This window comes from Artibeus jamaicensis, unplaced genomic scaffold, assembly GCF_021234435.1.
Source record: "Artibeus jamaicensis isolate MK-2021 breed Jamaican fruit bat unplaced genomic scaffold, CSHL_Jam_final contig_466, whole genome shotgun sequence".
Lineage (NCBI taxonomy): Eukaryota > Metazoa > Chordata > Mammalia > Chiroptera > Phyllostomidae > Artibeus > Artibeus jamaicensis.
Window position 1 is genome coordinate 11,489,992 of NW_026521844.1, and position 23,902 is coordinate 11,513,893.

Genomic DNA, 23,902 nt, shown 5'->3' on the forward strand with positions numbered 1-23,902 from the left:
GTAAGTGCCACGGTACGCTAACACTTGCTCTGATGGCCTCCCCATTCATTCTCCATTCTGGAAGATGAAGATACTCCCAGCAACATAGTAATTTTGCACCCAGGGTGGCAAAGCCTACCACCTCTCCCCTTACCTTTCTCCCCCCCCGCAGCCCCATTGGGAGATGGTGCATTCCCCTGCAGCTTCCCACGCCTCTCCACTAACTGCAAGCAATCACTTCTTACCAGATAAGCACTCTCTCCAACATAGACACATGCCTATTTATTTAGACCCTGCCTAGATCCACTCCCCCCAAAAAATAAGATTTAAGTTAGTTTATAGAGATGCTAAATATGAAGTTCAAATGCATTTTAAGTAAGAAAAAAATGAAGCTTGAGAAAAAAAAACACTGGGAAATCAAAAGCTAGGCCAGAGGCTAGTTCAACAAATGCAATAATTCCTCTCTATCTAATGTAAACCAAATGCATCAATCCCCATTGACTGGATTAATCTTCCTTCTGCAAGCATTCTAATAAGAAAACAAGCGGGCACCATGGTTTAGTTTTGGTATTGGTAACGGGCCTAAAAGAACATTAGCCTCAACATGTAGCCTTCAAAGAACTTTCTCCAGAAAGCTGAAGTTGTATTGAATGCCAAAAGGGTGGGCCTACTGAAAAGGACTGAGTGCCTGGAGCATTCGGCTGAACTCAGTCCACGCACAGCCATTCACGATGGGACAGGGTTCCACGTCATCGTGCTGCTCTTTCTTCGTAATTACTCTAAGAAAATCTCTCTGCCGTCTTTCTTCCAGCAGACCTGATTCTAATAATGAAAATTTCCCAAGTGCTGCTACACATACTAGGTTAAACTGTATAAAAAGGCCATTTTGGCCTGTAAAAACATTTTTATAAGTTTCAACCTAACACATTCACACCAAGGAAGAAAGAAGTTTAGAGCTTTTGAAGGAGTGCTCATTCCAAATTAAATGCAATGCCATGAAGTTCTAAAATGCTCTAAATTATTTCGAACCTTGTCTTACAAGTTTACCATTTCAGGGAGAAAAAAAAATACCAAGCTAGGAAAACTAGTCGAAATGAGGGAAAGGCTTAGAGCAGGCACCAGATAATAAGACTCCAGGTCACACAGGGTATAGGATGAAGACCAAAGGGGAGACCCAGGGCAGCCCCATGGTGAAAAATTGTAACCCATAGACAAGCTCTATTTGCTCTGCCCAGTGTGTTAACAAAGTTAAAGCAGTATTTAAAATTAATTCAATTTTATATAAAAATCCATTTTCTTGTAAATCAGATAGTCTGGTGGAAGTATACCCACACACCTCTGTGGCAAAAATCCATAGCCTGAAGGTGAGCAATACTCCCCAGTTCTGGGCAGACCCCAGCCCTCCTCATTTCCCCTGACACTTCAGCTTGTAGCTATATTTTGTTAGGTGCTGGTACTATTGACTACTTCCTCTTATACCTGGCCCACCTTCCTCCCTGACATTATCTATGGGGCTATATTTGAATGTTCAGCTCCTAGCTTTAGCTCTCTCACTTCACAGTGAGCTGCCCAGAAGTATCAAAGGACCAGTGCCTGGGCTTCGGCCATGCCTACACATGATCAACTGACGATTCCTGTTCTCACGGCCCTTCCAGGGTTCTACTCCTGCACTTCAGAAGGCAAAGAGGATATTTGGGGGGGAAAAGAAAATTGGTAATACCTACCAAGATCAGCCATGTTCCAGGAGAGCCAAACACTGAGTTGAACGTTATCTAAGCCCTGACTCTGTGTGTGCAGACACCCCGCTGGACTCGGGTGACGGGAGGGCGCAGGCACCCTCAGGCTGTCAGGCAAACGGGAACTGCAGTGCAACAGATGGAGGTGTGGGCAACCACGTGGTCACAGGGGCTGAGGAGCACTGACATGATACATGAAGAAACCATGCAAGGCTTTGAAAGGGAAGGCAGATACGTTAGACTTGAAAGCCATGTAAGAGCTTGCCTAGTGGACTCAGCAGAGAGGGGATTTCCAGGACAAAAGGGCCAGGTGAACAGGACAGGTCTGGTGTGGGGGCTGGGAGCTGAAGAGTGGGCGGGTAGGCTGAAGGTCAGGCCATGAGGGTCCCTGCAGAGGGACTTGAGTTGTGACAGTAAGAATTACTAGTACTTAAAAAAAATGTTATACATGGGTGTGCATACACACACATATTATTATATGAAATTAATAAAAAATGATGCCAGATCCTTTTACTACATATGTTAAGGGGTAGGGTATTTATTTATTTATTTTTATGAAAAGAGAAAATGAGGAACAGTGAAGGTTTGATGTCAACCAAAACTGTGAATTATTCACTAGCACTGAAGACCTCACTAGCGAAATTGTCAATTATCAATGACGGTAAGATGAACTGAAGGAAGACTGTCTCTTAGGCAGCAGTCTTACTTCATTATTTTAAAGCATCACAGTTTGGTTCAACTGTGATTTGTAGAGTCAGAGGAGCCAACCTGACATCAGTTATATGCGGAGAGGTTGACAATAACGACCCCTCACCCACAGCCCAGACAACCATCACAAGGACCTTATCTGAACAGTGACGGTGACCGCCCCATCACCATGAAGAATAGTTATTACTCCCAAGTACAATGCTGAAGCCATGGGGTGACCCTTGCAAAACAAGAAAGAACATATCTTTCTCTTTCTTGAAAAGAAAGAAGCGATGAAAAGCATTCTTCCTTTCTGAGAAACAGCAATCAAATAACTAAAAACTTGACACGAGGTTTTGAATTCTCGGCAATGTGTTTAAAGAACCAGGAGTCATTTGGAATATAGATCTGGTTTAGAACACGTTCACCTAAAGCCACTGCTCTGGCTGCTGGGACTTTTGCCCCTCACCTCTCTGACCAGCCTCCTCAGAATTTAGCTATGCATAAATCACACTCTGCCTAAACAGAATGTAAAAATACACATTTCAACTCAGCAAACCCTGTAAAATTTGACTATAAGTAATAATACTTTTATTATTAAGTGGAAAAGAATAAATGCCATAAATTACACCTTTATATGATTGTGATACTTACAATACGCACTTCATATATTATCTCAACATAGTCTCACAGCCCCTTCAGGAGCCAGGCCATAATTTTCCTCGTTTCATAGATGAGCAAGCTCAAGCTCTGAGCGGTAAAATGCTTCGCCCAGGGTCACAGACTCAAAGACTGAGTCAAAATCTTCACCTACTGCATTGAGGTCTACGATACTGGCCAGACTACTTGTGAGGTTCACTTGTTTATTCCTACTAGTGCTTGTTTTAGCAATTTCACTAAATAAGCCAAGCGGCTCAGCAGAGAGGAGGCCCGCTCTGTGGCCACAACGCTGGAGCTCATCTCCCGCCTTCGCCTCTCACTGACTGACTGCCTGACGTGCAAGGACCTCACCGAGGTTCCAGTGGGAAGGGAATAACCGGGTCTGGGTTTGTGGCTACAAAGAAGCATTAGATACAACCTCACCTTCAGGGAATGGACCACCTGGTTTGTATCACCTGAGATACATTTTTCTTCCAGAGAGGGAGAAAGTTAAATCCAAAGGTGAACCAAAATAGGCCATATTGTAGGCTAAAGATATCAAAGCATTACTCTGAAATGAGAACTTTAGGGTAGTACCTGAAAAACCTGAATGAAGGGCTGTATGCTTTGCATCCAACAACTTCGGGACAGTAACTCCAAGCATACATTAATGAAAGGCCCTATGAATACAGTGACCTAATTCTATTACAAAAATAAGTAAATTGTACTGAGTGAGGTAACTTGTTTCTTTCCCAAGGCCTTCAGCAGAGCTGAAGGGTTGGAACACACACACACACACACACACACTCTCTCTCTCTCTCTCTCTCTCTCTCTCTCTCTGTCTCACTCATTTACATGGAGAAAGATTCTTAGGTTACAGGTGATTCCAAAATGCCAAGAGAAGCTATACCTTTCACCAGAAACTGCATTATTAGATGGCTCTGTGAACATTTCATCTTTATCCATGAAATTTAAGGACTACAGCAGTATGATCTATCCTTAATCATAGGATCTATCAGTTTAGTGTAGCTTTTCTGTAAGCAAGTAACAACAACAAACCCCTCACATCTGACATTCTTACACTTTCAGATATAAGCTTCTAGAGAACAAATTGAAAAAGTGGAGAACAAAAAAGAGAGGTAGTTATACTACAAGCCTGTCATTTGAGAACCACAGCCACCACCAGATAATCAGGACAAAAAAATTGTGGTCTGCTGCATTGGAGGGTGCAAGCATTTAATGGACATTTGTCTCTGGATAATGGGTCATTTGGGGCTTGAAGGGCAATGAGATCCTGTGAAGCCGGGGAGCATAAAGGCTTTGCCATGGCCTGGGGGGCACCCCTTCCAGCTCCTCCTACTGAGGGGCAGCTTCCCCTAAGGCACAGGTGGCTCCCCACTTGTGCTGAGAGGGGACCCGGGGCACAGTAAGAGCAAGGCCGTGTGCCCAAGGCAGCAGTTCAGTGGCCCTGCCTGCCCCGGTCTGCCCACGGCCCTGCCAGGGGAACAGCAGCAGCAGAGCTTTGGGCGTACCACACCCTGGGTTCACGCCCCTGCTCTGCACACTGGTCAGCCTGTCCTGGCCTGAGTCCTGGAGTCTCAGTTCTCCCACCCTAACAGCAATATCACTGCTAGGGTTTGCACGTAGGGGCCCCAGCAGAGGACTGGCCACAGAAAAAGAAAAGGCTCAACTGTGACAATTAGTTAATTCCCAGGAGTGAACTAAACAGGATCACCTGCCACCATATGGGGGCGGAGGGGAGGCGGGTGCTAAGAGGTACCAGGCAAATCATTTGTAAAAGATGCTAAGTGTGGTCACTAAAGCAAGAAAACCCAGAACTGGTGATGACGGGGCAGAGGAGGAGAGATGCAGGGAGAATGTCTGATGATCCATATAGGTGAAATGCAGTCACACAAGATTGAGTGATAGATGAAGCAAGGCTTGCGAAATCGAGTGTCTGCAGGGTCAGGCAGGCATGCTCAGAAGCGAGGAGCCTGCGGACGTGAGGAACAAGCTGGGAGCTGTGGGCCGCAGCTCACTGCCCAACCGGGGCGGCAGTGCAGTGCTGCTGTGCTGTCCACGCTCCCTGCGGGCACTTCTCATTTTCAACCTAAGATTGCGATCTAAATTCTTTTGTGAGGTTTCCTAATGTTTTCGACGTTGTTCAGGTCAAACAGAACAAAACTAGGTCTCCAGTTTAGAAGATCAGCAGTTCCTTCACCTGTTTAGCAGGAAAGCAAACCCCACCTCTGCCCTATATTTCCCCTCTCACTTCCTGCCTTCCAAGGTCAACCCCTAGAATTGCTAGTTTTACTTCAGCGCAGTGGAGCAGAAAGAACTGCAGATTCAGTTTCGACTGCATCTGTTATGAATCCTGATTCTACCTGTCACTCGCTGTGTGCTTCAGGGCAAGTTAATTAAGGCGTCTGAACTTCACACCTCCCTGGGACCCCCTGCAATGGGGGCCATAGAACACCTAGGTCATAGGGCTGCTCTGACTGAGAATTACATGAGACATCAAGCACCAAATTCACGGTTGAAGATAAAAGGAAACACTGAGAACACGTTAATTGTTTTCCAGCATCCTCATTTACAGAATCATCTTACAACCAACAACATAGCGACACAGTTGATAAAATAGCCCAAGGATGATATCAATGAGTGGATGGAAACAAATAAAAATCAAAATCAACAAACAGAAGGTCTCTAAGCATGAATACATCTCACCTCAGGAATGGCTGTGAAACCTGGGCCTACCACAGACCTCACATTCTTGGGCGGTTTCATCAGCTCTCAGCTGGGGGAGCAGTAGGTGGCAGGACAGGATTCCCGCCCGTGAATGAAGGCCTGGAACCAGGCCCATTACTACTGCTGAAGCAATCCTCATTGCAACACCCCGCAGGCGCCAGGACATGCAGAGGACGCGCAGCTGCCCTGCAGTAAACCGCACATGGAGTCTGAAGCTTAGGTGCCGATGGTGAAGAGAGGCAGACGCAGGCGGACGAGGTTCAGAGACAACTGAAAGGGAGGGAGGCTATTTGAGTGGCTCCTCACAGGGTGGCCGAGGCCACGAACCACACAACAGTCTCAGTATAAACAAGGTGGCGAGAACTCCATTCAGGCTGTGTCCACCCTATCAATCACCAAAATAAAATCCTGTTCTGTGCCTAGAATATGCAACAGGAACTTACAAGACTTAGGCTCTACCCTGTGAAACTGTGCTAGTTAGTTGCTTCATAAATACCTTCCTTTTAACCTTACAGTCACTTCATAAAGGATGTATGACCATTTCCTTTTATATATGAAGAACGGAAGGTCAGAGAGTGGGGGTGCGGAGCTGGATTGGAACCCACACTGCTGTCATGATCAGCCAGGAGTACGGGCGAGGGTTTTTCACATTTTTCTTTTTAAAGACGAGCTAAGAAAATACCATTTTAAATGGAAGGCATGAAATGAGGAGCATAACAAAATCTTCCATTAGTCCTACATCTGTTTTTCTACAGCACCTGCCACCCTCACTCTCCCCTTCCCATCATAAGCATGTTCTTTTACAAGAGAGTTACCCGAAATCGTTCCCTTACTTCCTCGCCTCGCCAGTGTTACTCAGCCCTCTGCTCCTGCCCCATGTCCCTCCCCACCACACCACCAGCACAAACACACACAGCACAACACGGGCAGTGCTGGTTACTGCATCCCAGCCAATGGCACTTTACTTTTTCCTCTATCATTTGACTTCCCTGCAGGATAAAGTTAGCCACAACTTCTCATTTCGTAAACTTTTTCAGGATGCACCTAACTCTTTTGTGATAGTCCTCCTGATGCTCTGAGCACTGATCTTCTATCACCAATCTTTTGTTGAACTTGAATTTACATCACCAGACAGGGGCACCTTCCTTCCTAGGCTCCAGACCTGTATCTTCAATTACCTAGTAGCCATCTCCACAAAGCATTCTGAAATCAACAATCCTGTTATGTGCCCCTCCTCTCAGGGGCCCTGGCATCAGGGAAAGAAACCAACACCTACTGCCAAACACTTGGGAGACCACAGACACTCCTCCTTCCTTTGCGCCCACCTTAGCCAGCTACTAACTCCTCAACAGCCTCCAATTTGTCACATCTCTCTTCACTCAATGCCATCATCCTCTCACTATCAGATTACTGAGTCTTTTCTTTGACCACACTCCGCATTTCCAAATACGCCTTCCCCATTGGACCTTCAAGAAACTTGCTGCAACTCATGTGCCACAGTTGTGACAGAACTGCCGTGACCACTGCTTCCCTCATCAGGCAGCAGGGCTGTATTGCCCGGTACCCAAGTATCTCACTCTGCACTTAGTGATCTGTTGCTCCTGGATCCTCAACTTGACTCTAACCTCCTTCAGGGCAGAGAGGCATCCTCCTGATCTTCACAATCCCAATGCCTGGACCGTCGTTAAGCAGACTCTCAGTAAATTATCTTATGAAAAAGGTCAGCTTATAAGTGTTAGTTTTTGCTCGCACTGTTTCATTAATCTTTGCCAAAATGAAATTCATGATTATCTTCACCTGATTGGGAACTTTCTACAATACCAAACTGTTGTTGCCTCTCAGGAAATGGCACTGAAAACAAGGCAGAGATTTCTAAAATGGGGAGAAAGGGGGAGAAAGGAGGTCATTCAAGAGCAGAAAGGGATATGAAGAAAAGCAAGGGGCTAAAATGCAAGGCTTTTCCTGAGAGGCAACAACGGTTTGGTATTGTAGAGAGTTCCCAATCAGGTGAAGATAATCATGAATCTCATTTTGGCAAAGATTAATGAAAATAATGCAAGCAAAAACTAACACTTATAAAGCACTTAATTTATAAATGTAAATTCTATTTTAACCTCATAATGATGCTGTAGAGTAGACATTATTGTTGTCCCCACGATTCAAAATATTAATTATGGAGCAAGCAGATTTCCCCAAAGTTTATTGCCAACTTTTATAATCAGAACCCAACGTCTTCTGGCTTCCATATTCCATGATGTTCAACTGTACAAAATTAACTCCTTATAGTTGATTAGTAGTTGAAAGTCAAGAACTTCCCTGCCACATAATGACTCAAAGAAAGGCAGGACTACATGGGTTATTTAGACCGGAGAGGTCCATACAGTGGCCCACGCACGGGGCGACTCTCAATCTGGAAGGTGACTGAGGGAGCAGCAAGGCGGGACAGAGCAAAGAAAAGCTATTGTAACAGGAGAAATAAGAAGACGTGGTAAGTGACTAACTAGATGAGGAACAAAAAAGAGAAAACTAATAGAACACATACAGAGGTTTTAAACTCTTTCAACCAAGAGACGAAGAAAACACTCATGAACGGAGGGGAAAAACGCAGGTTCTGTTGAAGAAAGAGAAAACGGCTGGCATTTAGAACACTGAATTTGAGGAGCACACACTTAGAGCAAGTGCCAATGTACACATGGACTAAAGTTTGAGGAAAGGAAAAGCGAGATCACGGAAAACAGGTGAGCATTCATGCAGATGTGAACACTCTTGAAAAAAGAATAAAAGAATAAGAATCTTTGGACTAAATGTGGGGAAACAGTTCATTTAAAGAAGCTGGTGAAAGAAAGCAGAAGGCAAGAAGAAATTCTCAGAAGCTAGTAGAGGAAAATAAAACTGCTCATTTCCCAAATCTGGCTATCCAATCTGATTCCAGAAAATCCAAATATCATGTCTTCATTGATTAAATCCCAACTTTTCCACATAATTTCAATAACAATAAAGAAAATGGAAGCATGGATCCCCCACAAGTACAAATCGGCACCCATAGCCAGGATCTCTGGATTCTGGACCCAATTCTAAAAGAAAAAACTCATAAACGAGCCATGCCTATCCCTATGCTGTACGCCTCTCCCACTTCAGGAGGTAGGACTCTTGCCAAATGCCCGTGGCCTTTCATGAGGACAGGGGCGTGTTCGTACGATGGGCTTTTTCCTTATTCTTAAGAACTCATCCATTATAACAGGGAACTGCTAGCCTGCTTCTATTCCTTTTCTTTTCTGAGTACCTTTTATCCTTGTTGACTTTACTGAATTAAAATTTACATACTACAGTGTTCACTTTATGTATAGTAAATCATGAAATAAGTCAGGTGGTAAAAGACTGATACCATATGATCTCACCTTTAAGTGGAACCTAATCAACAAGACAAACAAACAAGCAAAACAGAACCATGGACATCGAAATTAAGAATAAACGACGGACAGTAACCAGAGGGGAGGGGAGAGGGGATGGGGGGGGGAAGGGGTGAAGGGTTTTCAGGATCCACCATAAAGGACACAGGGACAGAACCAAAGGGGGTTTAGACTCAAGGGTGGGAAATGGGGAGGCTGGGGCGGAGGGAAAACGCAGACAACTGCACTTCATCGACAATACAGAAATGTGCAAATGCTCATAAACAGGTATTAAATAAATTTAAAAATAATAAAAACAAAAACAAAAAGAAAAGAAATACAACTTCTTAGAGTTTTCTGCTTGGGTAATTAATCTGAAATAAAATTTCCTACTTTTCAAAAAAAACCCCAAAAACCCAAAGTGTTCTTTCCCTGCTGACTCAGCAAACGTAACTGCTTGCACTAGCCAGATCGCTTTGTACTTGGAAAGGTTACTTGGGGTCCCTTTCTGGTATATGAGTCATATCAGTGAGAGGAGCATGGAAGTCTCACGTGATTTCATTTCATGAGGAAGTGTGTGACTTCACCCATAGTAAACCCTTACATAAGGACATCTGCCTTTAGTAGTATACCCTCCAAAACCAGTTTCCAGAATTTCTTCTCTTGGATCAGTATCAGAGGGAATCCAGAAAACAGGGAATAGACATGGCTGCTGAAGCAGATGGGGAAATAATGTTTTACAGTATTCAGCGTCATACGCACATAGGACCTCAGTTAAGCTTGGGGAAAATGTTGTGAGCAGTTCAAAGCTTGAAAAAGTTAAGGTATTGAGCCAAAATCACACACCAGTCATTAAAATGCTATTTGCCCAAATTCAAACTTTGAATCTGGATGGAATATAGTTATCATGAAGAAATACAGGGACTTACAAGACAAACATTCAAGTGATACTAAATTCCTAAAGAGAATCTATGATTGAGGAAAACATAGAAGCTCACATAAATTTGAATCCCAACAGGGATTTTCTAAAGCTTGCAGACTCCAGAAAGTCCAAGTCCAGAAAAATCAGGTGATTTGGTAGAGGTCACACAGCTGGTTAATGTAAAACCAGAACTAGAACCCCACAGATTAGAAGGCTGATTGCATCTGAGTTTATAAAACACTCTTACATATATTGTGCTAGATTTTCCAGTATCCTACAATCTGCAGTGCACCAAGTCCCATCCTATCTATATGAACATAATTACATGAGCTGAGGTGGGGGGTGGGGAGGGAGCATGAGGAAGAGGCAGGAATGGGAGGACGTAAGCTAACCGGGCCTGAGTGCACTCTTGGGCCCAGGTTCTGATGACCTCACGTAATCCTTATTATAGTCCTACAGCACAATTATTAACACTGTCATTTCGGAGATGAGGACACTGAGTCACAGAGACGTTCAGTGACTTTCCCACGGCCACACAGTGGTGTTCAGATGGAGCACACACACAGAAATGGTCCATGCTTCATGCTGGCTGAAAGAAGACACAAAAACAGACAACTCTTGTGTGGCAAGGGTGTTTGTGTCTGAGGAGTACACATCTTTCTGAGTTGTAGTGACAGGGTACGTGTTTCTTTAACTGGAAAAATCGAAATATTGTGTTTTTGGACTCCTCTGCAACTAACTGTTTCATTTTCTTTTTTCCCTCAGAAATTAAACCTGGAACAACCAACGCTGAACCTTTGCCTCAGCTGTCCCCGAATGTTTCCTGACAGGTATTTTTGCTGACAGTCCATCACGACTGAAGAATGGGGCTCAACCTAACACTTGCAAAATTACCAGGTAAGTCACAGGGGAAATGCAAAGAATACTGCGCTGGTTATTACTATTATTTATACTACGTGGCAATTTGGGGATTTTATCGACCACTGAACCAGTGAACAAAATAAACCAGCACTTAGCTCACTTTCTTTAAGTATGGAACAGCAAACAGGCAGGACGGCGCCTCTGAGGTCAACTTAACTTGCTATCACTATGAAGCTTTGTTTCATCTAGAGACCATCTCTAAAAGGACAAGAAAGATTAAATGAGTAACATTTGCAGAAGATTTTTATACCTAAAGTACATATTACTTTGCAGAGGTAATAAGTCTGAACTAGGTTTCCTGAGGGTCCAGAGGAGGGCAAAGGCTGCATCTGTCTACCCTAGTGGTAACTTCGGAGCGTGACCGTGCAAGGGTGGCTGTGCCGTGGCAGCGACAACCTGTAATTTGCGTGGCTTTAGTATTCCATTCCCGCCTGGCAGGTAGAGCAGAGACGTGTTGTTGATACGTTCACATTTCATGCCAGGAGTGACACACCCCAATGAATGAGCAATAATGTAGCTTCACCAAGAGCAACAGGACCAAGATTCTTCACTACTCTTTCTGTCGTTCATAATGCGACTGCTACTCATGCAACAAGTTGTAATTAGTGCCTTAAGAGAGTGAACACCTATTAAGTACTAGATACTGTGCACGAAATGTTTGCTGAGCATTTAACTTTCAGAAGGTCCAGCAAAGTAATATATATTCCATTTTACAAAGCCTTGAAGTGACAAAACCAGCATTGCCAAATAGGACTTTCGGCAATGATGAAAATACCCTTCCCCTGCACTGATAGGGGAGCCAAATGCGGCTGACGCTCCATCTGGCTACACACCCTATGCCTTTCTCCAGCACACAGATACACACAGTCCCCCTCACATGCAGCACATTCAGCCACAGCCCACACACCAACACACACCACAACACCACTCTCACACATGCACTGGCACAAAATGGCAATTTACTATGAAACTAGAGTGCCTGTGTCATTGTTTTTGTTGATTTAATTCAAAGGAGTTGGGAAAGAGGGAATAGGGAGAGCATAACAAAGCAGTGTTTACCCTCAATTATCATTCTGTATCAAAGTATGCACTAAGTAATACAGGAAATCACATCCTAACAAACAAGGAGCATGTGAGAAAATAACCTCCGCACTGTAAAACACAGCCTCCAGTTTCTCTCAACTGAAGCACCACACTCCCTGGCATTAGAAATGTCCCCTGACCTGGCCACGTTCACTACTGACAGTGAGGAGCAAAACATGCCGAGCTGCCTGAGTGAAGAAAGCCACTCACTGTTATTGGTGACTGTTCCCGAATGGGAACAGCACAGACAAAGGCCTCTGAGCATGCTCGCCACCTTGGAAACACTGGGGTGATGATACAGGAGAGAAGAAATGGTGGTGGTGGAGCTGCCAGAAAGAAATTAGGAATGACAAAGGCTTAGTTCTAAAAAATTAATCAGACAAAACTCTCTACATCAAAGTTTTGAGCTTTCCAGAGCAACCCATATATAGCTCTTCCTGCTGCTTAGGAATCAGTTTTTCCCTATTAGCAAATTATTTCACAAAATGACCCATAACAGACTTTAACTAACAGCTTAAGCTGTATTGTAAATGTGGGATTTGTGGAAGTAATAACCAAGTCTAGGCCTACCCCGAGGAATTTAGAAGACATTTATTCCAAAATATTAACCCTATACATAAACCAAGGAAGCAAACACCACCAACAAACTGAATACCAGACTCTCTCAGAGCCACGAAACAGTTCAGTGCCCACTGTGGAATGAGTCTACTCATGCTAAATAGTTATCATTTATGGAGCACAGTATACAGAAGGATCATTTTTAACATCCCGATTCAAAACTCTATATTTAATAACCATAACTGATCAGTAAATTATCCCTTAATAAGAGAGCTTGATTACACAATTAAAACTTTGAATGCTATAATGATATACTGAACATGCACACAACCCCTAACCAACCAGTTAAGCGTGGGTCCTTCCATTCCACAACGGATATGCCGAGTGGGTCCAGTGAGCAAACTCTAAGGGCTGATATAGCCTTGCCTGGTACGCTACATTTAGTACCATCTTATCTACATTTACAGTGGCTCCAAAACCATTCGTCAATAATCGTTTCAAGCACAAACATCATTTCCGATGATGTAGCTGCCCCTTTCCACCTGTGTGTCTCCGCTGGACCACTTGCCCTGGTTCAAACTTACTTTTCTTCTTTCCACCTTCCTTAGGGTTCTCTTCTGGGTTAAATGAAAGTGACTGCTAATAGTTAATTGGGGAAATAAATTCAAGCAGATAGGTTACCCCAGGTAAAACTGCACATCTTAAGAAGCTTCTAACGACATGGGCGCTGATGTGGATCCTGCGGTGCAGAACACTTCGTTCTGTCAGGACAGGCTCCAAGGACCTGTTCAAGGCAACTCTGACACTGGCGACAGCAACACAGAGGGCCGCTGAATCAGGCATTTAAACTTGTAAAGCTTACTAATACTATGGGGATCATCACCACAGGCTGGTCCAGGTAAAAATTACAAGCCTATATAAAGATATTTAAGCCAGGAAAACCAGTTTTTAAAAACACTTTTAGCAGGGAATAAGAGAACAAATTGGAAAGAGGACAAGAATACGCAGGAACAGCCTACACTTAAATTTCAGGCAGCAATTTAAGAACCTGTTTTTGGATTATAATCATCAGACCTTCCCGGTTTCACTCCTTCAAATAAGGGAAGTAACACCAACAGACCTACTACAGTGCCTGCCGTGTAGGGAAATGAGGGCCAAATCCATGCTGTTACCTCTAAAACAAAATCATTCCAAAATACAACTGGCAAACATTATTAATTACTGCCAAGTAAAAACTCAGAAATGGCCTTCCTGGTAACCTTACATCTAAAATGTTCATTTTAAAATTGTGTTAGTTCAGGTTTTTAAAAAAGAGCAGATGACACAGTGGGACAAAAAGGCCAAGAGCTTCCCTAAGGGACATGGCAGCAGGGGTCACAGGCTACACCTGTCTGCCCCAGGAAACAGACAGGGGAGAATGGAGCGGGTCAGGGCGGGAGAAGCAGAGTGATTCAGACTGCAAGGCACGGGAAGGTTTTGACCAGGTTGATGAGGAGTCCTCCAGCCAACAAAGTCATTCGTCTGAGAAGCCCTTCCCATCTCAGAACTGGCTTGTCTTAGCATCCTTCCTGTACTCAGTTAGTGGCCGGCAGCAGTGCCTGGGAAGTGTGGCACCATCAGGAGACCCCACAGGCCCCTTTCCATGGTCGTCACCACAGTAAATCTAAGGCTCGTAAACCATGTCAGTGCTTCTGTGACGAAGTAGTACCGCATAGGTCTTTAACAACATGAATAAAAAAACGTGAATTCCCCCAAACGGTAAAAGGTTTAAAGATTTCATATTCCAAGTGCAGTAGGTAAAATCTAGTAAAATCCTGTAAATAAAAATAGGTACCAGCCTACAACTATTTTAAAATGTTTCTTCAATTATAGTTGACATGCAATATTATTTTAAACAATTAAAACTGTTTCTAGTCCTAAAGATGTTCCCTAAAGCATTTTAACTACTATAAGAGAAAAAAAAAAAGTTCAAACTGACCCACTAATTTGACTTTTTTCCAATTCTTGATGATCAAATAACTTAAAACTGAAAGAGAGGAAAAGATATTTCAGGGAGCATGCCAAAGACCACATTAAAGGAATTACCCATGTGCCGCCCAATTGATTCTCTTAGCTATGAAATTTCGCCTTTCTGCCCTCCAGATTTTGATTCCATTTGTCATGATATCAAACACTGAATTAAAATCCAAGATAATTTTCATTGAAATATTTCTTTTCATTTTCAAAAGGTTAGTACAGAGAACCAGAAATACCACATTTTAGTCAAGGGACTACATGGAGTAGGGGGTTGGGGGCCAGATTTGGGGATAAGGCCACCAATTCTTTAGCTACTCGAATAGTAACACTGTACTAAACTGTTTATATCACTAAAGATATTTTGAAAAAGTCACCCCAAATAGCAGCGGCCCAGCCTGCCAGGGCGCCGTGGCGTCTGTGGGGCGTGCATGCACAGCTCTGACGTGGCCTGTCCCACCTCTCCCACAGATGAGGAGCTGCACAGCCAAGGGAATCCCGCTGCAAGTAACGCCAGCAACGGACTGGGAAAGAACACCACTGCTCACAATGAGTTTGACACCATTGTCCTGCCCGTGCTTTACCTCATCATATTTGTGGCAAGCATCTTGCTGAATGGTCTAGCAGTGTGGATCTTCTTCCACATTAGGAATAAAACCAGCTTCATATTTTATCTCAAGAACATCGTGGTTGCTGACCTCATAATGACCCTGACTTTTCCATTTCGGATAGTCCATGACGCAGGATTTGGACCCTGGTACTTCAAGTTTATCCTCTGCAGATACACTTCCATTTTGTTTTATGGACACATGTACACTTCCATCGTGTTTCTTGGGCTGATAAGCATTGATCGCTATCTGAAGGTGGTGAAGCCATTTGGGGACTCTCGCATGTACAGCATAACCTTCACGAAGGTTTTATCTGTTTGTGTCTGGGTGATCATGGCTGTTTTGTCCTTGCCAAACATCATCCTAACAAACGTCCAACCAACTACAGAAAACATTCATGACTGCATGACACTTAAAAGTCCCTTGGGAGTCAAATGGCACAATGCGGTCATTTATGTCAACAGCTGCTTGTTTGTGGCCGTGCTGGGGATCCTGATCGGGTGCTACATAGCCATATCCCGGTACATCCACAAATCCAGCAGGCAGTTCATAAGCCAGTCAAGTCGCAAGCGAAAACACAACCAGAGCATCCGGGTGGTTGTGGCTGTGTTTTTCACCTGCTTTCTACCCTATCACTTGTGCAGAATTCCTTTTACTTTTAGTGACTTAGACAGACATTTAGATGAATCTGCACACAAAATCTTGTATTACTGCAAAGAAATGACACTTTTCTTGTCTGCATGCAACGTGTGCCTGGATCCGATAATTTACTTTTTCATGTGTAGGTCATTTTCAAGAAGACTATTCAAGAAATCAAACATCAGAACAAGGAGCGAAAGCATCAGATCACTGCAAAGTGTCAGAAGATCGGAAGTCCGCATATATTATGATTATACTGATGTGTAGGAGTTAAAGGCCACGGGGTCCTCTCTCTTTTGTTGAAGTCAATATGTACAAACTGTAAATAAATGTTTCTTTTGATTATCCTCGCTTCAGTTTGTCAAACATGCATAAACAGATAACTAAAATGGTATGAAACCTAGGTATAATTTGAAAGTCCAGAAATTAGTAAGGCAGACCCAAACATGTGATAAACCAGAGGCAGTGTGCGGCTGAGGGGCAGGGTTCCTGGCTCAGAGTTGAAGAAGCCAGAGCAGAAAGAGCTACGGCAATGTCAGTGCACAGCAGCCCTCTCCCAGGAAATGCTGCCGCTCTGAAGCCGCTTTTGGAAGAAAGGAAAGTATAGAGAAAACTCTATCTAGCCTTGAAGTTTAAGATTACGGAAAGACAATGCTGTTCTCAATACAGCTCATTTATATAACTGAGCAGATACTGACAACCAGGCCTCTGTCATTCCATCTTTGAATATGTAGGGCCTTTGAACATCACCCCTTGGCTGTGTTTTTCAGTGTCATGGCATATTAAAAAAAAAAAAAAGACCTTGTGTAGTACGGGGTAGGTGAGAAAAGATTCAATCATGTATTTTGGAGCAAGAACAGTGTGACTGAACATTACGATGAAACACCCTGACCTTGTGTACCATTATTATACACCCATTCTGCATTTAAATCCTCACGCACTGAAGGTAGAGAAGAGAATATGGAAACTGGGTTAATAAGCAAGTTTACGTAAGTAGTTTATTAATAAGCCATTTAATAGTTTGTATTTCAGAAAATTATTAGTAAAATAATCTTTCCTTTAAGCTTTACGCCACCTTAAAAAACACTATCATTTGTTTAAAAAAATAATCTTAAATTAGCCCTGGCCAGGTGGCTCAGATTGTTGGAACATTGTCCCATGCACCAAAAAGTTGAGGGTTCAGTCCCTGGTTGGGGCAACAGATTGATGCTTCTCTCTCCCCCACCTTCCTCTCTCTCTAAAATCAATAAATATATCATGAGGATTTAAAAAATAAAATAAAAAACAAAGAAACAAATAAATGAAAACATAACCTTACGTTGAAGGATAGAGTTCAATAAATGAAGTCCAAAAAACTTAAGTAACCTCTTAAGTGGCAAAATATTTTCTCCTCCTTTAAGATAAACCCTTGAGCCTTTATTCTCTTCCAAAGCTTCAGCTGCCCAGATGTTGCCTAAGTGCCTGATTTGTTGCTACCACTAGATGAGGAGCTGAGGCAGCATGAAAAGGCGGGGGGGGGGGGGGGGGTGAAGGCCTGCCTGACGACAAAAAAGGACATTAAGGTTAACAGACAAAACACACCCCTGTATATGAAAGAACAATATTTTATTTAGATTCTCTTAAACTATCTGTGAAATTCTAAAACACTAAAGTGAGCAAAAATGAGGGCATAAGAATAACTGAACTGAACAGTGACAACCCTCAAAAAGTGTAAGAACAGAATTCAGGGACTATTAACTGTCTAGTAGATGAGTCAGGTTTGGCAAAGCGGCTGGTTAGCCAAAAGGTTAAAAGAATTACCCGAAGATCTCTATTAAAATATCCATCTCTCCATCAAGATTCCAATTCCATAAATTCCATAAATTCGTATCGGGCACTCCGATACATGAATATATGCACCCCACTTGGTTATTTGAATAGCCACTCCTCTCCCCCAATTGTGTGCCACTAGCTAGGATAACATAGCCATGTTTTACACCAGCTAATGTGAAAAAAGCCTGAAAGGCTAATTCCTTTCTCCACCCTTCCCATAATACCCAGGGTGAGGAGCAGCTGTCCTCTATATGAAGTGAAGGGGCAGAGTTGCAACTGGAAAAAAACACCCTCGGTATAACTAGTCCTGTCTTTCCATACCTTGTTTCCGCTACGTCACAGCTCCCAGTCCAGCATCTCAAAAACATTACCCACCTCACTGTGTGAGTGTACATATATAAATAGGCACAAAATATGCACACGCACATGTATGATCACTTAAACCCCCAAACTAAGAATCTACCATCTTTTAATAGCACCAAATGGCTCTAATTTAGCCCTTTGGAATTTACCAAACACTTCTCTGCCCCAGACTTCTCTGTCATTTAATCCTCTAATCCAGACCTCAACTCCAAGAAGTATTTAAAATAGCTCTCACATTTTAATGGTTCCCAAACTGGGTCATTCTATAGTAGGCACATTTAGTGTTATGATGGTTTTTATTCCTTGAAATTACATTATTGTATTAATGGGATATCTTAAAGCATAAACTTAGGGGAAAAAACAATATTGTCCCGTTTTTTTAACAAATTGTTGAAAAATTCAAAACTATACTGCTTATTTTTCACATCATTGCCCACACTGTTATCTCAAAAATTATTTATCCCAGCCAACCAAGAATGAGATATTTACGTGAGTAAAATATTAATAGGAATAATATTAAATATTGAGCTAGTATCAAAAGTTAATACAAAATATACTAGTATTGAAGAAATTTTTTAAATAATTGATAATTTAGAAATAATCTGCAGTCTAAAATTTATTACATGGAATTTTTGAATTATATTCAAAATTAATGCCTAAGGAACTCATTGGCAATAATACATAACATAGTTATTCTTCCTTTTGTACATAAGAAACATGAAACATATGTTCAGACAATTTCAAAAAAGAATTTTTTCTATTCTTTCTAAAACTTTCAAAAACACCAATTTGTAGCAAATCTTTCCATGTGCACCTTACTCTCTTCATTCATTATACTATTCTTACCGTGTTATGCTCATTTCCAAACAGTACACCAGTATCGTTTTTCTCAAAGTTTTAAGGGAAGGGCAACAAGGAAAACCTGTAAATTCAGACTAAATAGCTAAGACAAAACTGGGTGTGTGCACACAAGATAGTACAGCCTAAACATACAGGAATTTTATGATAACCGTGGGGGGAATGTGATACACTGGAGAAAAAAATAAAGAAATGTGATATATTGGGGAGAAAATTTAAAAAACAGGAAGAAAGGTTTGGGATTCCTTAAATCTTATAAATAGAGATTTCCCACCCCCCAACTAAACACTCTAAGAAGACAGTTAAAAAATCAGTAAATACTTACTAGGTATGTACCATGTTAAAAACACACAGTGCAATCAATATGACATTTAAAATAATCTTTGGGATATCCCAAAGTTAATTCTAAAAATAAATATTTCTTAAAATCAAACATTTTGAAATTTCAGTAGAGTGCAAGCATCTCGTAAATGCAAAATTATTAGGCATACCTCCTAGCCCTCTAGCACCATCTTGTGGTAAATTCATGAAAAAGCTGAAGAGAAAGACGAGTATACTGGCATAGCGATTTATTTCCTCGTCTGCCTTCAGCTGTCCTGTGTGTGTGTGTGTGTGTGTGTGTGTGTGTACACACACACACAATCCTGCAGCTGCCTAGAAAGATGAAAATGTTTGCAACGAATAATTAAGGCCTAGAGAAAATGATCTTACAGATGTAAGGAAAAAACACTAAAAGTCTCTCATACACAGTGAACCTCATGGGGAAAATGATACAAATACTGACTGCTCTTTTCTAATTTCCATACATGAAAATACAAATTAAATATAATTTACGTACAGATTTAAAAGTACACAAAAACCATTTATTAGTGTTGAAGAGGGGGGAATAAGACTGTGTTGAAAGGTTTACTTACCAAAAAACCCCTTGGATCCAAATGTCAATTTTTGTTTTCAATACTTTTGAGGCTCTTTATTTTTATAAACCATAATGATAAGAAATGATCTAAAATTATAAAAATGGTGTACCGTGGCTTTTAGACCACACATCTTTTTTTCTCCTCATTTGGAAACTTAAGATACGGAAATAAATTGGAAATTCCGTTATCTCTAACAGCTTCAAAGGCAAACATTCTCAATAAAAGTAAAAGTGGCCATTTTCCCTTTGACTAACACCAGAAAATACCCATTGGCTGCAGTCGGGGCAGGCTCCACAGGAACTCTTGGAAATGATGTGTCCGATGCTGATTCAGACACATCCCGCTTAGGAACAGGGTTTAGACTCGTCAGATTCGTCATACCCTCCAAGTCTGAATCTAGATTTAAATGTCATTAAGCAAAACTTTCCAGCTCTGACACACTTACACACACACATGCACAGACCAACACACAGCACGTGTGTTGTGTACCTAGGGCTGACAGAGTTAGTACAACAAATGTCAGTACCTTAACCTAGTAACTATTTTAAATAGTCTTAAAAATAATTTCCTGTGCTTAATAATGTTACTACTAGCCTAAACCAAAATATCTCCAGTAACATTGATGCTATCTACCCAATAAATATCTGTATGGTTTTCAAAAATCCTGAACCATATATATCATCACAATGAAAAAATGAATCAGTACATGAGAAAGTGAGTATGAGGCAAAACATTTGTACACGATTTGAACTTAGAACATCTATATCAGACCTTCACAACACAATGAAACCCAACGCATCCTTTTTGAGAGACGTCAACATATTTTTAGTGCACTGACATAAAGGCCACAGATAAATCTACGTATACCATATAAGCACATGCGAACGCACACACATGCACACAGGCCTCAGTTGCCCAGTAGTGCAAAACCATAAAAATAATGGCAAGGCTGAAAGTGTGCAAAGCAATCTTAATAATCAAGAAAACACAGTATTGTCCCATAACATTAAATTTTTTGTCAAATTATTAAAAATTGCCTTACTGTTGATTATAAACAAAAAATAATCAATGTATAGCATCAGAAACATTAAGTACTTTGTAAAGAAGAAAATTTATAGGAGCGTAGCGTGAAGAGTGCTCGCCTGCCGCTATGTCACTCAGGACACGGAGGGCACACCTTTTTCTATGCCTTGCCACATTGTCACACCCCTTCTGGGTTTGAATCAGCTTCCAACAGTCTGTCCTTTTATCGCCGGAAATTCCTTTAATGTGAAGTTTCTCTACATTCCCAGTGAGCTAGTTCTTCTTTAACTCTCACTTTACTTTGGGTCTGAATTTCAGTTTCGGGATCATCACTTCTCATTTCTCTGCTGCACTTTCATCTTCGTTGATCAGCTCTCTCTCTGACCACCCACTTTAGCAGAATGTCATGCTGTTCATCTCAGCAAACTCGAGGGAAACACAACCGACTACACACTCTGCTGCCTGCGCAGAAAATGAATGACAGATGCGCAGTGACCAGGCACCAACCAGCTGTGAAAGAAGTGCCGTGGCTGGTCACTGTGATGCTCGGGTGTTATTCACACGGTGAACTGTGAACAAGAGAGCTAGCAGTGAAGTTTGTACTTCCTGCAATTGATCAGTTAACACACTCAGGTAACTGAAATTTGAACCATGCTTCTGGGAGACTAGTAATCTTTAACCAAATCCTGGTAACTCAAATACATGGATGTCAGAACTATAAAATCAAGGACTGCCTGCCGTGTGTGCATGTATGTACAATGATAATCATAACATGATGAAATAGAGAGGGAGAAATGGCTAATAAAATAATGTGTAATTTAGTATCAAATTCTTAGGTACAACTATATATAAATATCATTTGTTGATTCAACAGGAAGGAGTCACGTGGTTATATATAAACACGTGAATGCCATGTATATCCTTACCATTGGTGATGTGGCTTTCTAAAATGGTAAATAGTTCTTGAGAAAATTCCAAATAAAATAGTATTGAGACAATAGCTACATTCATGGAAAAGTCTTATTGGTATATATTAAGCCAGGCAAAAATATGTTCTACATGCAAAATAGAATTAAATCATTGGCTTAGATATTTATAAATAGGTTTTTTACCCACGGGAAAGTTTAACGGCCTACTTCTGTGAGAAGCATGGGACAACTCTTCCTTGTGCGAGACTGCCCCCTACTGGCCCAGACATCCGGCATCCACCAAGTACTGGGAGGGAAAAGGTACTCCAGACACGACAAACCGCCCCGGGGCAGTGCTGACGGCACTGAGAACCCCTGACCTGGGTTCCTGAACCACCTGCACTCGGAGAGACAAGTACACCCAGGTTTTCAAGCAACACAGATAACAAAGCCTCCAGATACAATAAGGCCTAAATAAATTTGGAGAGGGATATGGCATTAATCAAAAATTAATAAGGCAAAGCATTTTATTCTCTCCATATTAAAAAAAACCTGTAAAAAGAGTGATTTCTATAAAGTCTATATACAAGCTTCATTAGATGTCTGCTTTGAAGTTTAACGTGTTCTCTGCAAATGCTATTTGAAAGACAGCTATACATACCTTATCAATACCCCTAAGATTACAGGGTAAAAACAAAGATCATAATGACGATGATCAAATCCTCATGTAGTGCCTACCAGTCACTGTCCCAAGCACTTTAATCCCCCAAACAACCCTACGAAGTAGGTATCCTCTTACTCCCATTTTACAGACGAGAAGACTGAAGCACCCTAGCAAAGGGAGCATGGCTGGGGGGAGAAGTGATGGCGGCAGGTTATAAAGCCAAGGAGTCCCGGCTGTTACCTGGACTCCATCATTTTCTCTCTCCACCCCAACCTAGGAGGCTCCTCACCTTTAAACTTAGTTAACAGCATCATCATCTACCCAGGCATCTGAACTGGAAATCAAGTCATCCTAGGCACCTCTCTTGCCCTCGTCCCCATTAACCACTCTGTATCTGACCCTGACAATGTACCCTCAGGAGTGTTGGACAAGGCAGCCTCTGCCCCGCCTGGCCCCGCGCCAGGCTGAGCTCAGGCCCAGGGCTGGGCTGTGGGGTCTCATGGGTGAGTGAGGATTTGTGAGCAGGAGCCCACCTCTCACTGTGTGGCATGCTGAGAGAAGAAAAGAAACCAACCGCCATGATTTTAAACTGACAAAACCACTGCTGGACACCTTGACTCCTATTTTTTCCCAGTCCCTCACATATTCTTGTCTAGTACTTCAAACACTGACTGGTTGTTTTCTAATGAGATGAAAACGGCTGATGTGTATTGGGCACTCCCTATGCACCAAACACCAGTCTCAGCTCCTGACCTGTATCCACCCACTTGATCCCCACGACAAACCCTTGAGGAGGCACCAGCCTCACCTCACAACAGAGACGAAGCGGTCATGCACTTCAGAAAGACTGCAGCTGGGATGAGATGCAGGCGATGTGGATCTAGAAGCTCAGCTTTTATCCATGGCCCAATAATGAAATGCAACACATCCTTGAAGTTATTACTGATACTACCAAAAGCCTTGCTAATTATTTATGTTACCAAATGCTATTAACACAAATAAACTACATGGATACTACAACTAAGGCTGGACTTGAAGTAGAGAAGAGCTCTTAACCAAAGGCTCACTAACTTGTTTAATAAACGTGAAAGACAATACCATTAAGAGGACATTAACTTATGTCAATCAATCAGGCCTGTTTGATCGCTTTATTCCCTTATGATTAGGATAAGCGTGTAATTCATCATCAAAGCCTGGGTACTATTGAGGGTGAAAGTGTCCCTGAACTGGCATGACCAGTATAAACTGGGACAGTGTGAGCAAAACCTGGACATAACTGCCCCACACTCATAGCACATAATGAAAGCTCCATCTACATCAGAAGTGTGATACCTATTGTACTTATTAAGCAGGCAGCTTAGGACAAGAAAAAAAGAATCCAAGGAATTCAGCCCTCCCCTTAGTGAGAGGCCCCACTGTGAAGCTTCTTCTATCC

At 42.2% G+C, this 23,902-nt stretch overlaps 2 protein-coding genes across 3 annotated transcripts in view; one reads left to right on the plus strand and one right to left on the minus strand.

Annotated features, from left to right (window-relative positions):
• MED12L (mediator complex subunit 12L) overlaps positions 1–23,902 on the minus strand; it is a 315,205-nt gene that overhangs the window by 118,007 nt on the left and 173,296 nt on the right. The gene's annotated exons all lie outside the window — the stretch shown is intronic.
• On the plus strand, positions 15,107–16,267 carry GPR87 (G protein-coupled receptor 87). The gene has a single exon (XM_037136134.2). It carries the CDS (start codon positions 15,107–15,109, stop codon positions 16,187–16,189), a length of 1,083 nt encoding a protein of 360 aa, XP_036992029.2. The 3' UTR covers positions 16,190–16,267.